General features: G+C 50.1%; 2 protein-coding genes across 7 annotated transcripts in view; both read left to right on the plus strand.

Moving 5' to 3' along the window:
* Positions 1 to 2954, plus strand: part of Mst1r (macrophage stimulating 1 receptor) — a 15508-nt gene extending 12554 nt beyond the window's left edge. For all 6 annotated transcript variants that reach the window (XM_048793916.1, XM_015487172.2, XM_048793915.1 and 3 more), the window contains one exon: positions 2378 to 2954. In XM_048793916.1, the coding sequence (XP_048649873.1) occupies positions 2378 to 2633 (256 nt within the window). In that variant the 3' untranslated portion in view covers positions 2634 to 2954. The remainder of the gene's footprint in view (positions 1 to 2377) is intronic.
* Positions 2955 to 11321: 8367 nt separating this feature from the next.
* Positions 11322 to 15213, plus strand: LOC107143577. The gene has a single exon (XM_015487312.2). It carries the CDS (start codon positions 11322 to 11324, stop codon positions 15090 to 15092), a length of 3771 nt encoding a protein of 1256 aa, XP_015342798.1. The 3' UTR covers positions 15093 to 15213.
* Positions 15214 to 15472: the final 259 nt, after the last annotated feature.

The raw sequence follows: 15472 nt of genomic DNA on the forward strand, positions 1-15472 counted from the left end.
TTTTTTTTTTTTTTTTTTCTGATGCTAGGGGCTGGGAGGTTGAACCCAGGGGTGCTTAACCACTGGGCCACATCCCCAGCACTTTTTATTCTTTATTTTAAGCTAGCTGAGTTGCTTAGGGCCTCACTAAGTTATTGAGGCTGGCTTTGGATTTGTGATCTTCCTGTCTCAGCCTCCTGAGTTGCTGGGATTACAGGCAGGTGTCACCATGCCTCACTGGGCTTGATCTTTATTATCCAATGCACTAAGGCATTTGGTTTGAAGTAAGGGAAATTATCTCACTAGTGCCTACTTGCATCTGGGGTGGCTTGCCTGAACACACTCAGGTAGAAATTTCTCTACAAGTTTTCTTTCTTGATAGGTTGCAGTGAGGGAAGCAGAACTGGACAGACACAGGAGAGATTGCATGCAACCCATCCATGGGACTGCTTGAGCTGGAATGGCCCTTCAGAATTTTCTGAAATTGAAACCAAGGGGCCAGATCTTTGTACAAGGCATTAATTAGTACTGGTCACAGGTTGCCTGATGAGGGGTTGTGAGCTTGGGAGAGGCATTTCTTTTCTGTTTAGATCAGTTCCTAGGGAGGGCGTAAGCCAAGAGTCATCTGCAGATAGCACTTCCAGCCTCTGGAAGAATGAAGGGGAGCTGGGTGGCACACCACAGTGTCTTCTACACTAAGGCAAGCCCTTTTTCCTCACTGGGCCTCAATTTACTCATCTGTGACGTGGGGATGATGACAGTACCATTCTTAAAGATATATACCTTTATGAATATATATATATGTATATATGTGTATATATATGTATATATATGTATATATTTGTGTATATGTATATATTTGTGTATATATATATATTTGTGTGTGTATATATATATATATATATATATATATTTGTATATGGTGCTGAGAATTGAACCCAGTGCCTCACTCATGCTAGGCAAGTTCTCTACCACTGAGCCACAACCCCAGTCCCAACAGTACCACTCTTATAAAGAATCTGAGACATACATGAGATGCTACGTGTAGGGCACTTAGACTACCATTTAAGGCAAGGATGACATCCCCCAAATGATGAGGCATGCTCTGAGACTGACCCATCAGGTAAACCCTTACTGCAGAACAATGGTGCCCAAATATTGTTGCTGTCCCAAATACTCCTCTTTCAGAACTTTTTTTTTTTTTTCCTGCAGTGCTTGGGGGATTGAACCCAGGGCCTTGTGCATGCAAGGCAAGCACTCTACCAACTGAGCTATATCCCCAGCCCTCTTTCAGGACTTTTAATCCCCATTTTACTTCCTTCCTAGAAGATTTGTGAAAGCCAGTCACAATGGCACATGCCTGTAATTGCAGCTATTCAACAGGCTGAGACCAGAGGATGACAAATTTGAGGCCAATCTGGTCAAATTAGCAAGACTGTTTCTCAGAAATGATCTGGGGAGCCAGGCACTATGGCTCATACCGTAACCCCAGCAATTTGGCAGGCTGAGGCAAGAGGATTGCAAGTTCAAGGCCAATCTAGGCAATTTAGCAAGAACCTGTCTCAAAAACTACAAAAAGGCTGGGGCCAGGCACAGTGGCACATGTCTGTAATCCCAGTGACTTGGGAGGCTGAGGAATGAGGATTGCAAGTTTGAGGCCAGCCTCTACAATTTAGTGAGAGCCTGTCTCAAAAATAAAAAGGGCTGGCCAAGTATGGTGGTCTATGCTTGTAATCACAGCAGTTCAGGAGGCTGAGGCAGGAGGATCTTGAGTTCAAAGCCAGCCTCAGCAAAAGCAAGGCATTAAGCAACTCAGTGAGATCCTGTCTCTAAATAAAATAGAAAATAGGGATGGGGATATGGCTCAGTTGTCAAATGCCCCTGGGTTCAATCCCTGGTACCCCCAAAAATAAAAAGTAAAATAAATAGGGCTCATGGTGTTGCTTAGTGGTAGAGCACTCTGGGTTCAATCCTCAATCCTCATTACTTGCAATCAGATAGTCAGTCAATCAATGCATCTGAAGATAATCATGAGAATTTGTGAGGTGGCCCTAGCTAAGCATTTCACAGGCACTCTTGCCCTGTGCCCCTACTTCTCTGTGAACAGAGGAGAACTCAGAGTTATAGAAAGGCCTTGCTAAATTGCCTAAGATCATATATCCTGGTCTACAGGCACCAAAGCTCTTAACCTCTGAAACAGGGTGGCCCTTTGCCAGGATGGGAAGGCAGGACTGCAGCAGTAATCATAGTGATGAAAAGAACTGCCCCTGACTGGGCAAGGATAGTAGGCCCTGTCACATGTCCTTTTCTCTGGCCTGACAGGGTTTAACTGCAGGTGGGCTGTGCATTTTCCCTGGGTAGGGGTGACCCTGCCTTTGACATTACCCTTCTCTTACAGGTATCAAGTAATGCAACAATGCTGGGAGGTGGACCCGGCAGCACGACCTACCTTTGGAGCACTAGTGGTGGAAGTAGAACAGGTAGTGGCCTCACTGCTTGGGGACCACTATGTGCAGCTGTCTGCAGCCTATGTGAATCTGGGTCCCTGTGCATTGGATGAGGTGAATGTGCTTCCAGAACAGCTACAATCCCCACCTGTGCACAGGAGCATGTTGAGGCCCCGGCCCCTCTCAGAGCCACCTTTGCCCACTTGATCTAATCCCTGAGAAGTTCCACAGGGGCTGGACCTGCTTAGCAGCTTTGAGCCTAATCCCAAGCTGCCTCTGGGCCATTCCAGGCCAGAGAGCATTGAACCTCCACCTTGTCTCTACCCTTTAACCTTCTAAGGCCATGGGAGGGGAATAATACACATTAGGTCCCTCCCTCAACAGAGTGAGCCAGTGAGGAAGATCCTTCTATAGCATGTATTTATGGAGTGCCTGTTGTATATCCTGACTGCTGGCACATAGACTCAGCAGTGTCCACAGAGACACTAGTCCTTGAAGTAAAAAAATAAATGCATATTCAAATACAAATTATGGTAAATGCTGTGAATGAAAAATAGGAAACTGATATGAGGGAGAAGAGGACTGCTTTAGATAGAAGTGAGAGAAGTCTCCTAGGAGGTGATATTTTTGCTGAGGCCTTATCAAGTGGGGAATATCAGCCAGAAGCAGAGATGGGGGGAAAGAATTTTGGGTAACGTGAGTAGTATACACAAAGACCCTTCAACTTGAAAGGGGCTGGTCAGCCAGAAGGCTCTAGAAGCAATGGAGGTTAAGCAAGCACTGGGGGCTAAAAGCAAGGCACAGATCAGATTACTAGAGACTACTAAATGGACTAAGGAGGTGAGTTGATTACACAAGCATGCAGCAGCTAGTATGGTTTCTTCCATGGCTCAGGTTGCCTGCACCCCACCCCACCCCAGCACTTCTTCAGGGTCCCATTCTACATCTGCAGTACAACCCACCATATACATACACACAGTCAGGACATGGAGACTTGCCCACTTCCCAAACCTGCCAGCATTGTGCTTGCAACCTTGAGAAAGAAGAACCAGCAGAGAGGCCTGGGCTCCACACTATCAAGGAGCCAACTTTGAAGCACAAACTGCCCAAGCTATTTATACTCCTCAAGGCCACTACACAATAGCCACTAGAGAGGCATGTTCCTCTAGAAGTTGTTCCTCCTCCTCCTGCTCCTCCCCCATGCTCTGACTGCTGAAAAGACAGCTGGGCCCAGTTTCAGGGAGCTAGAGTACCAGGGTACTGGTCTCAGGTTATAGATCACGTTACTTAGGACCCTAGATCACCCTAAGGGCTGGGGCAGCTCCCCTCTTTGTACCCCCAGCTCTGTCCCCTGTCACACATGGAACCCTGGTTTGGGTCAGGAGCTCCCTGCTAAGTTCTGGTCCTTGGGATAAGAACCTCAGGCCAGAGACTCAGACCTAGGGACCTGAAGGACCCTGAGGATAGGTTGGTAAGTTGTAAAATGAGACTCTTCTGCTAGAATACAGGGGCCCAAAAATGAGGGGCCTTTTGAGCTAATGGTGGATGGGAACAGTCTGCCTATTTATAGGCTATACCTTTGATGCCTCTCAGCACAGGTATAAAGGAGGTTGTGGCCTTGCATGCTTGGTCACTGTGTGTGTGATAGTTGTCTTAATCAAGGCTAGGAGAGAAGTAAGTGGCGTATCCTGGAGCAACCCCACAGTAGTGTCCCTGTACCAGTTGGAAAGGACTGTCTCCATCCCTCCAGCTTGCAATCCTTACTTCTTTCTCTCTCTCTCTCTCTCTCTCTCTCTCTCTCTCTCTATCTATCTATATATATATATATATATATATATATATAATTTTTTTTAGTTGAAGTTGGACACAATACCTTTATTTTATTTATTTATTTATTGTTATGGGGTGCTGAGGATCAAACCCAGCACCTCGCATGTGCTGGGCGAGCACTCTACCACTGAGCTCAGTGGTACACTAGCTGCTGCATGCTTGTGTACTCAACTCACCCCCTTAGTCCATTTAGTAGTCTCCTAGGATTCTTTGTCCTTGGCTATCATCCTCTGGGTCAGGCAGAGAGGCATGGGAGCAAGAGGAGCCACCTCCTTTACAAAATAGTTTTACCTCCATGGAATGGGTATATCAGCCCCCAGTCCTTACTTCTTAATCCATCCTGAGGATCTAAGAGTCACTCAAAACTCTAAGCCCTCAGTTGTGAGGCAGGGAGGCAGTGAGGAGAAGGCCCAGGGGCTCCTTCCCCACTACTCAGAAGACAGGGACTCAGAGAAGAAGGGGTCTCTGGCCAGGAGGGGAGCTTTGCATGGAAAGGGGACCTAGACAAGAAAGGAGAAAGAGAGCTTAAGGGGTGTGATATTTTTTACACAGCCTTAATGTGGGGATTTAGGTCTGTTTCTGGGTCTAATTCTGGCTCCAGGGAAGGGCTCCAGTTAAATAGGTACTTACGGTACAAGATTATTATTTTTTTATTTTTTAAACATTTTTTGGTGCTGGGGATTGAACCCAGGGCCTTGTGCATGCAAAGCAAGCACTCTACAAACTGAGCTATATCCCCAGCCCCGCTTATGGTACAAAATTATAGCACAGCTGCCCCACTCCAAACTTCTGCAGCCCCTAAGCTCAGAACTCCATTTTTAGGGTCACTTGATAGTTGCAAGTGCATCCAGAATGTTGTGAGCTAAGAACTATTTTAGGGTTTCAAATTGATGACTTGGCTATTGGTGACAGGGAGGACAGGTAGAGAGGGTCAACTCTAGGCCCTCAGATGGGCTAGGGGGACCAGGAGGCTTCTGAGTGTCCTCCAAGTCTGGGATAGGTTGGGCTGCCTCTCCCCTGAGGAAGGCTTGAATAGTGGTTCCAGTATAGCAGGTGGCCCTAGGCTTGCCAATAGGTGAGGATTTGGTAAGAAGTTGTTTTTCCCAAGGCTCTAGAATCCAGACTTTCCACCAAGAGCTAGTACTGGCCCTCTGCCTCATCTCCCTCCTTAGCAGTCTAGTGGGGCTGCGGGACTGAGGAAAAAGCAGTAACATCTGTGTTACTGTAACATCTGTGTTACTGTCATCTGGCACCTAGAGTTGTATACACAGGATAGACTGACCTGCTTTGGTGGAGAACCATTAGTCTGGCCAGAGATACCCATATGTCTCAGCCCTAGTATGTCAGGGAATTTCCCCAGGGTCCCAAAGGTTCTCTGGGAGTCACAATTGAGGCCAGGTACAGCCCCACTCCAAGCCCATTCTCACCATTGTTCTGTGGACTGGTCCTGTTTTTGTTTTGTTTTGTTTTACTGGGGATTGAACTCAGGGGTACCATTGAGCCACATCCCCAGCCCTATTTTGTATTTTATTTAGAGAAAAGGTCTCACTGAGTTGCTTAATGCCTCACAGTTTCTGAGGCTGGCTTTGAACTTTTGATTCTCCTGTCTCAGCCTCCCAAGCCACTGGGATTACAGGCCTGTGACACCATGCCCAGCACTGGTCCTGTTTTAAACTCAATTGGAAGTAGTTGAAGGAAGCTGATGACTCCTTGGTAGGGCTCAGCATGGGCAGAGGCAGGAGGATCAGTGAGCACCAGAGCTCCCTATGCCAGGGGCACCCTTACCTCTCTTCTCTGCTCCCTTTCAGATTGGTTTAGCCACCTGCACACTCTTGTAGACTGTCGTTGTCTGGGCATTTGAGATCTGAGATGTGTCAGGAAAGGTTGGCAGAGGGAATGGGGTCTGAAGCAGCTGGTGGCCAGGATCACAGGATCCTATCAGCTTTGAAGACAGTGCCCCCTCCCTCATGGGTCGCTCCTGGGATGTTGGACATGGAGAATTAGAGGGTCCAAAGAGGTTGATTCCACCCCTGGGCTCCATAGCAGTGAAAGATTCAGCCAAGCATGTGTCCTGCTGACAAGTACCTCCAAGTCAGGGAGCCTCCTCTTCAAAGGGGAAAACAAATATTTTTGCTCAGCTGTAATCACCTGCCAACATGAACTTGTACCCCGATCTCTCTGACACATTCATCTTTCCTATACTCTCTATCCAGCCTGGGTTCTGTATGGTTCCTGAAGGAGAGTAGTTCCTCTCACATTCCCTCTGCAGATGTTGTTGGAGGTCTCTTCCCAGCAGTCATGAAACAAATGTGTGCTTCTAGCAGTACTTCTTCATCTCCTCTTTGTTGGGGGGCCACTCCCAAGGGGGTAAGGAACTTACCTAGCCAATCAAGGAGGCTGAGCTGTTGCCCTCCCTCTGGACTGGTGCAGCTGGCCATCTTTCATGCAGAGTTACGTAAGCTTGAGTCAATTGGGGCTCAGAGCGGTTCATTGTAGGCTATTTTTAAGCTGCAACACATCACAGGAGAGGGGTCACTGCACTGACGGCTTGCAAGGAAGGTTGTTTAAACATCTGTTATTTAAATTTGCCTGTGCCTTAGAGCTCAGAAGCTGTATCCTCCTGGCACTAGTAGGTTCTGCCTTCTACATCACAGATTAGGAGTGGATTATTTCCCTTCACCCTGCCATAGGTTCCCCTAGGGATGATGGGATTCTTTGTCCTTGGCTATCACCCTCTGGGTCAGGCAGAGAGGCATGGGAGCAAGAGGAGCCACCTCCTTTACAAAATAGTTTTACCTCCATGGAATGGGTATATCATGACCAGGGGAAACTTCAGGGAAGCAGGAGATCTAGGGCTCCTGGGTAGCTTCTGGGAGGGGGATCAGGAGAGGAAGGCACACAGTGCTGGGCCTCAGTTTCCTGAGTATTGAGAAAGGGTTGGATCTAGGTTGTGCTCTTAACTGGAATGCTTCCCTCCTCAGGAGCAGAAGGGCTGGTGTATAAGCCCTGATGAACCTCTGGAGAAACAGGTCTTATTTTCTGATCCATTATCAACAGGATAACTACACTAGAACCCTTGAAGATTCCTTTTGATCCTAATGTCCAGAGTCTTCTCAGGACACAGAGAATGAAAGGGAGGTGGACAGTAAAAGTGCAGAACAGGAAACTTAATAGAGCTAGCTTCCTCCTGGGAGCCAGAAACAGGTCTATGTTGGTGAAACAAGCCTTGTTGATCCAGTAGGCCATAACTTAGCTACCTGTTAAGTTATCTGGAGGAGGAGGGTCCATGGTAGACACAGCTTGGATGTGGGGCTTGGGGCTGTAGCACCCAAAAGGAAGGCATGTAATCTCCCCTCCAGCAAGACCCATGTCTCTGTGACTTTGGCATGGCACTCAGTCATTGCACCAAAGGTTTCTGTAGTATGGGTCTAGAGCCTCATAGCCTAGCTACAGATTCTGGCTTTACTATAGTAAGAAAGGCCTCTCTCTCCTTTTTGGTCATTGATTTCCTTATCTGTAATAAAGGTACAATAGTGCTGGGCTCATTGAATTACTGCAAGGCTGGGTTACGTGTTCTCTGGTAGAAATAATAATCTGTTCCCAACCCAGATTGAACCCAGGTCCTCACTTGTATGAGGCAAGTATTCTACCACTAAGCTACATCCCTGAGCCTCTTTTTTTGTTTGTTTGTTTGTTTGATTTTGGAGAATCTTGCTAAGTTGCCCAGTCTGCTCTCCAACTTGTGATCTTCCTTCCTGAGAAGCTGGGATTAGAGGCATGTGCCACTGTGCCTGGCTGTGCTTCGTCCTTGATGCCCTTCCTGCTGCCTCTTCACCATCCCCAAGGCCTTCTAGGTGACAAGATTTCAGCTTGATCTATAGGATAGAATGGTTTTCTTTTTTTTTTTTTTTTAAAGAGAGAGAGAGATTTTTAATATTTATTTTTTTTTTAGTTATCGGTGGACACAACATCTTTGTTTGTATGTGGTGCTGAGGATCGAACCCGGGCCGCACGCATGCCAGGCGAGCGTGCTACCGCTTGAGCCACATCCCCAGCCCTAGAATGGTTTTCTATAGGGACTCAACTCTCTCTCTAGGGGTTGGGGCCTTCCCCCAAGCCTGTCAGGAGGGATAGATGAAGTGGAAGGAGGAAGGCAATGCCAGTACTCCCCTCACAGGAGAGACTCCATCCTATCTTCCCCTCAGACTGAGCTCCTTCCAGCTCCTTTTGCTACCCGCTCTTCACCCTACAGCCCTCAGTCTGGGGAATGGGCTCATCCTGGGGGAGGGGTTCTAGGTTGCCATGGCAACACATGGCCCTCATCACTTCCCAGAATCAGAAATAGAATTGGAAGCCCTTCTTCCTGGTGAGAGACTATTTAAAAACAAGTGTGGGGGGAAGGTACAGGGGTACCTTCTCCAGGGTCTGGGAAGAAAGGGCCTAGACTAAGAATCTCTCTACCTGCCTGCTGCTCCTCCCCTCAGCTGGATGAGATGGGAATGGGTTTTTTCCAGCCAAGAATTCTAAGTACAAGGACTCAGCCTGGCCCAAAGTGATGTACACCTGGCCTGTACTCAGTACCACAAGGTTCCTGGGAGGGTGCTGGCTTAGTGGCACCAACAAGGAATATACCCCTTCAACACCTGAGCTACCTGCTAAGTTATCTGGAGGAGAAAGTCCATGGAAGACACGGCTTGGGGCTGTAACACCCAGAAGGAAGGCATGTAAGCAGGACCCATGTCTCTGTGGCTTTGGCATGACACTCAGTCATTGCACCATAGGTTTCTGTAGTATGGGTCTTGAGCCTCATGGCCTAGCTGCAGATTCTGGCTTTACCATAGTAAGAACAGGCCTCTCTCTCCTTTCTGGTCATTGATTTCCTTATCTATAATAAAGGTACAATAGTGCCCGGCTCATTGAATTACTGCAAGGCTGGGTTACGTGTTCTCTGCTTTGCACTGGCACAGAAGGAGGATCTGATCAATCAAACTGCATAAAATTCCATTTTCCTTTTTGTATTGTTTGCTTATTTCTTACGTGGGTAAGCAGCTGAATCTGGACAGGCAGGATTGAGGCAGGTTCCCTGTCTCAGCTTCCAGTGACAGTGTCAGTCATTATTATTGTTATAAGCTGTATTTGCTTCCCAGGTAGCATCTTGTCTCTTTTGGCTCCCTCATTTGGGCCTTCCTTTTTGGACCAGAACCTTCAATTGGCTCTGTTCTTTTCCTCCAGAAGACCTCAGGCCATTACTCATAAAGGACTCCAGCCCTGAAAACGAGGGTTATGCCTTACGTTGTAGAGGTAGGAGATGGTAGGGGATGGTTCAGGAATCAGAATGACAGGGGTCTCTTGGGGCATCACTCTGTACTTCCTCAGCCCTCCCAGGCACAGCCCAGCCCTGATGCTGCACAGGCATTCTAGGCAACTACTAGCACCTGTATCACAAAAAGACAACTCTTGCTCTCAGAGATTAATGAAGCTATAATATTCTACAAGTATACATGTGCACAAGTGCATGCACACACATGCACAGTTCATAGACCCTTAGGTTTCTGCTACCTTTCTGGACCATAGCATGAAGATAAGCATTTCAGCTCCTCTGTGTCAGAACCATCTGCCTTAACTGAAGTTTTCATCCAGGGAAGGGGAAGGTGGAGGGGGCCCAGGGGTCATGAGATGTGGCTGAGTCAGGCTTTGCCCATTGTCAGGTGCAGATGTAGTATTGCGGATGCAGTAGTGCTGGCCTGGATCCCTAGTCACATAGCCTCACACCCCATGGCCAACTGTAAATACTATTTTTAACCTTTGTGAAAACAAACTGTTTCAGAGGATGAACCTACAGCTGCATTCTCCACAAACCTGTTTCTTGGGTGGAAAGACTGAGGCCTAAAGGGACACAGCCCTGGAAAACAGAGAATTCAGGACTGATTGGTGGAGGAAGAAGGGCCTGCCCCTGGCCCAGGTCAGAACTTCCAGACCCAGGCTTATGGAAATTGGTGGCTGGCTCTCTAAACTACAACCCTAGGCTTGTCTCCTGTGGCTGCAGGGCAGCTCTGGGCCTGGGGACCTCATAGATCCCTCTCCCAAGCCACATGTCCCTGAAGCCCAGGACCAGCATCTCACTCCTCCCTTATTTTTTCCCCACCTAAGAAGTAGAAGGTGAAACTGGTCTATAGTTTGTATTTCTTATACTCCATGTCCAGGCCCATATTCAATTTGTCCTTACTGTACACATAGCTCTGTGTCCACTATGTGCTTAGTCCAGCATTTGAGACCTCCCTACAGTGTGGCCAGCCCTGTGCTGACTGTGTCCCTACCACACCCTATCATATATTTGCCACTTGGCTGGCCCTGTGGCCTAGCCCTGTGCCCTGTGCTCTGCCCCCTTTATGGGCAAGGTGAAGCTGACACAATGTGACAAGAGCTAGAACATTCTGGCTTGAGGATTCTGAGCAGAGTCTCTACCATTACCCTTGCCACCCCTATCTTCACCCCAGTGGGATACTAGTCCTGGGCTTCAGGGACATGTGGCTCTGGGGAGGGGGCTGTGTGAAGCACTGGCAGAGGAGAACCATCTGGAGCATCAGAGACTGCCAAGGAGCTGTTGTCCCTGGAGCAGGAGCTGGGGAATATATAGAAGGGGAGTTTGGGCTTAATCCTGGACCCCTTACCCTCTTATGTCTCCCAGCACTAAGTGGTGAAGGGGCTTTGCCAACCGCCCCAAAAGACCCAGAGCCAGAGGCTTCCTTAGAGTCTCCCTGCCTACCTTTCTCTTCTGGTTTTACACTTGCCCCCTCTGAGGTACTGCCTTCATTCTGGAGTTGGCTTGGGCAGAGTGGTCACTCACTGGTAAGGGGAGAGGAGGTTGGCCTATAGTTGGCCAACTTCACTGAGATCTCTGGGTTTCTCTGCCTTCCAAGGTCCCTAGGGCAGACCTCCCATTCCTCAAGGGGTGGGGCCCCTGACTTCCCACACTGTCACCTCTCAGGTCACTGGGGGCTGTGATGTGTGGGGTTGCCATGACAATGAAGTGGGGGCAGGGCTCCTAGGGCATGGAGCAGGACTATGGAAGCCACCAAGAAGGTGGGGGGCCCTGATCCATCGGGCCCCCAAGGCCACCCCTCGGCCTGCAACCAGCAGCTGAGGGGTGGCCTCAGAGGGTCCCAGGGACCATGGATAAACTCAGGATCCCTATACTTCAAGCAGGGGTTGTCATTTTCCTCTGAGGCCACCACTGATGCAGCTTGTGGCCCAGCCTCCCAGGCCCACATCCCTGAGCCCACTCACCAGCAACTCCAGGACCCTGCTCAGGTTAGCTCCAGGTGCCGCTATATGCAGACCTCTCAGGATGCTCTGAGACTCTCCTCTACTGGCCCATATTCAAGTCCCATTGTAGCAGCCCAACAGCATCTTGTCATGGACGACGGGACCCTGAACCTACCAGCGTGCACACGCGTTAGCAACAGCAGTGACATTACCCGGTGCGCATCCCACCGTTCCCAGCTTCAGGTGCAGGTTGGGAGGGAGGGCAAGGCTCCAGCTAAAGTCCTGATAGGCTGGGGCAAAGGCCCTTGCAACACAGAGCAGATGGCCCCCTTGGGCACCAGGAAGAGTCGATGGCTACCCTACTTTCTCTCAGCAAAGGATGGTACAGTTGAAGGCCAAGCTTCTCTTCTGGCTCCAGCACTGGCTCCAGCACAGGCTCCAGCACAGGCTCCAGCACAGGCTCCAGCCCAAGATCAGGGCCCAGGAAAGAGCTCATGTTTGGTTCAGGCTCCTGCCCCGGTTAAAACTTCTTCTTTGCAGTCACTGACTCCTTCAACTCCAGCTCAGGCTACAAATCCAGCTCTGGATGCAACCCCAAAGCCTGCAGCAGCTGAACCTTATACCTATACCCTTGATCACTTGACTGACACCATTCCAGTCACCAAAGACCTATCTCAAGACCTCCTCCTCAGGAGATGTGGCAACCAGTGGTCAATCCTCTTGGAATCTTCTAAAACTGCCCCATCCTGCCAGGAAAAAGTCCAACCTAAAGAGGAGCTTCCTACTGCAGCACCTGTTTCAGAAGTGTTCCCAGACCATGCCCAGGAGCACAAGATTACTGGAAGGCAGGTGCCACCTGAGCAACCTGAAAACCCAGTGGAGAAGCCCATAGTCTATCCCCCCAAGCCAGGCAGCCCAAATCCATGTCCAGAGCCTCCATCTACTCCCAAGTTCCAGAAGAGAAACCAGGATGTAAGCAGCTCTCAACCTGACAAGCAGCCCCCCAATGTCTGCAACAACTACTCCAGTGTGCCACAGTCTTCATACCAAGTAACCTGCCACAAGCAGTCCACACCCCAGCTTCCCAGGGAAGCCATGCAAATTCCTGCTTCCAGTACCCCAGCCTGTAAGCTCCAGGAAGCTGTGGAAGACCAAGTGCTGGTGTTTGATATGGCCACGGGCAACACCAGGGTAGGGCTGCTGTGCCATGACCCTATGGGCTCACGAGCAGTGTTGGTGGGCCTTGTGCCCAGCCACCCATCTCTCTATTCTCCTGAAAATATACTATCTACCCGGTCATTGGTCAGGCCCAACATGTCCTCTGCCAGCAATCATTCCAGCTTCTGGTCCACCACACCCATGCTGTCCAGCCCTGTACCCTCCAGCCTCTCATCTGCCAGCTACCGAGAGGTGGCCCTGGTTCCCAAGGAGGCCAGGCACAACCTGGAGTCACGGGATTCCCCTGGAATTGAAACACCCATGAGGGTTGGGATATTCACTGGGCCTGTTCCACTGGAGACACCCCTCCAATTTGGTGAGAGGATTCGGCCCCATGTACCTGATCCTGGTTGGTCCAAACCTGATGCTGAAAAAAATGAACCTAGTCATACCATCTGGATGCTAGAGTCCTCCAGGATCCCAGATACCTCTGTGACCCAGCCCAAGAAACTGCAGTGGATGAACTCAGAGCCTGCTTCATCTGTCAATATGCAGGTGATGCCCAAATCTCTATTCCAAGAGGAGGTAGGCAGACGTAATGAGAAAGAAGTCATTACTGCTCACCCTGATAATCCTCAGACCAAAGATGCTGGGCAGGTCCCCCTCACTGGTCAGAGTTTTCTCAGTGGGCAGAACCTCCTTGCTAGGCAGCTACCCATAGCTGAACAGGGTTCTCCACCTGGTCAGCCTCCCTGTACTAAGCAACTCCCTGAAACTGGTCAGCTTCCTTTCACTGGGCAGACCACTCTTACCAATCAGCTTTCTCTCCCTGGGCAAGTACCCTTCACCAGGATGCCCCCCTCTACCACCACCAAAGATCCCACCCTGCCAAGAGGGCCCCTCACCTCTGGAGAACCTTGCCAGGTTTCCACCCAGGAAAATGAACCCTTGGATCTGCCTGCCCATGTAGAGGTACTTCGAGTGCCCTTGGCCCCAGAAGAGACCTGTAGCTATAGGAATAGAGAGATGGTCCGTATTGGTAGTGCTCAAAGCCCTAGTATGCATCAGCTCTCATCCTGGCAACCTGGTAGCTCCCCCAGGGCCCAGGAAGAACATCTTTCTCTGATTGCATTTACCACACCTGGCACTGGCTGCAAAGTCTTGCCCATGGCCATGGTGGACACTGAATCTCAGAGTGGGAACCATTTCAAGCTGACAGCTGAGGACATTACACATTCATCAGTGGTCACGCATCTTGGCCTGCTCCGTGGGGCCTGCTATGAGCTGGTGTCTACCATGGATGCTCTGTCAGGGCGGTCACCAGTTCTCTGCCGTCACTCTTCAAGCCCCTACCAGAACATGGCAGCTGTAGTGATTGATATAGGCACAGGATTCACCAAATGTGGTTTGGCTGGTGAGGACCATGTCCTCAATGTGGTACCCTCACAAGTTCAGCTGCTGCAACATCCAGCCCAGGGCCAGCCCCGGTATGCAGTGCCGGAAAACCAGGAAGGCTCCTATCCTGTACTGAATCGGGGTGTGGTCTCTGATTGGGATGCACTAGAGGTGCTGTGGCAGCACCTGTTCTATTGCAGGCTGGGGGTACAGCCTGAGGAGTTGGCTGTGCTTGTGGCTGACTCCCCCATCTCACCACGTACTAACCGAGAAAAGGTGGCAGAAATACTCTTTGAACGTTTCCATGTGCCAGCCATGCAGACAGTGCATCAGGCCCTGCTGGCACTCTATGCTTATGGGCGTACCACTGGGTTGGTGCTGGGCAGTGGCCATGGCACCTCCTACGTGGCACCCATCCTCACTGGGGATCTGGCGCCACTTGACACCTACCGCCTGGATGTGGCTGGTGCTGACCTTACTGACTACTTGGCTCAGCTGCTGCTGGCAGGTGGCCGTTCACCACTTAAGGCAGGGTTTGTCAACCAAATTAAAGAGTCCTGCTGCTATGTGGCTATGGACATGGCGGCTGAGATGGCCCGCACCCAGACCCAAGCCCAAGTGGACTTTGTACTCCCAGATAAGCAGATTGTCACACTGGGCTCTGAGCGCTTCTGTTGCCCTGAGGCTCTCTTCCAGCCCAACCTGCTAGGTGTCAACCAGCCAGGACTTCCACAGCTGGCCCTGCTAAGCATCAGCCGACTAGAGGCCAAGCAGCAGAAGCAACTGCTGGCCAATGTGGTGCTGGATGGTGGCAGCACCCTGGTGAGTGGCTTCCCTGAGCGCTTAAGACAGGAGCTAGGCCCTGGTGCCACTGTGCTGGGCTCTCCCCACCGTGCAGTTGCTGCCTGGCTTGGGGGTTCCATCATGGCATGCCGGGACTCCTTCCAGAGCTTGTGGCTCAGCCGCCGTGAGTACGAGGAGGAAGGCCCATGGGCTATCTACAAGTACCAGCTGTGAACATAAAGTTCTGGTTCTGCTTGCTTTAAGCAATGTTGCATGTTTCAGGCATAGTGTCGTGTGGGGGGAAAAGGAGTTCAGGCACAGAATCAGGAATGGAGTCCTGCATTCTGATACTCCATGGGCTCTGGCAACCTGCCCTTTCTGGATCTGAGGCCCCTTGGCTGGCATTGGCTGTGATCTGGCCTGACCTTTACTGTACCCCAAGGGCAACCACAGAGAGTGGCTGCTGTGGGTTTTGCCCTGTTGCTCTGACGACAAGTGTAATTATCCTTGATTGCCAGCTAGTTGCCATGGCAATTTCAAACATAATGTAATAACCCACACAGCCTGGTGTGAGTCATGAGGTGGGGGATGGGGGTCAGCCCCCTCCCCTAGCT

This window comes from Marmota marmota, unplaced genomic scaffold, assembly GCF_001458135.2.
Source record: "Marmota marmota marmota unplaced genomic scaffold, marMar, whole genome shotgun sequence".
Taxonomy (NCBI): domain Eukaryota; kingdom Metazoa; phylum Chordata; class Mammalia; order Rodentia; family Sciuridae; genus Marmota; species Marmota marmota.

Excerpts from the sequence above, each read along its gene's own strand:
- LOC107143577 (XM_015487312.2), top strand. The coding sequence starts at position 11,322 with ATGGAAGCCACCAAGAAGGTGGGGGGCCCTGATCCATCGGGCCCCCAA.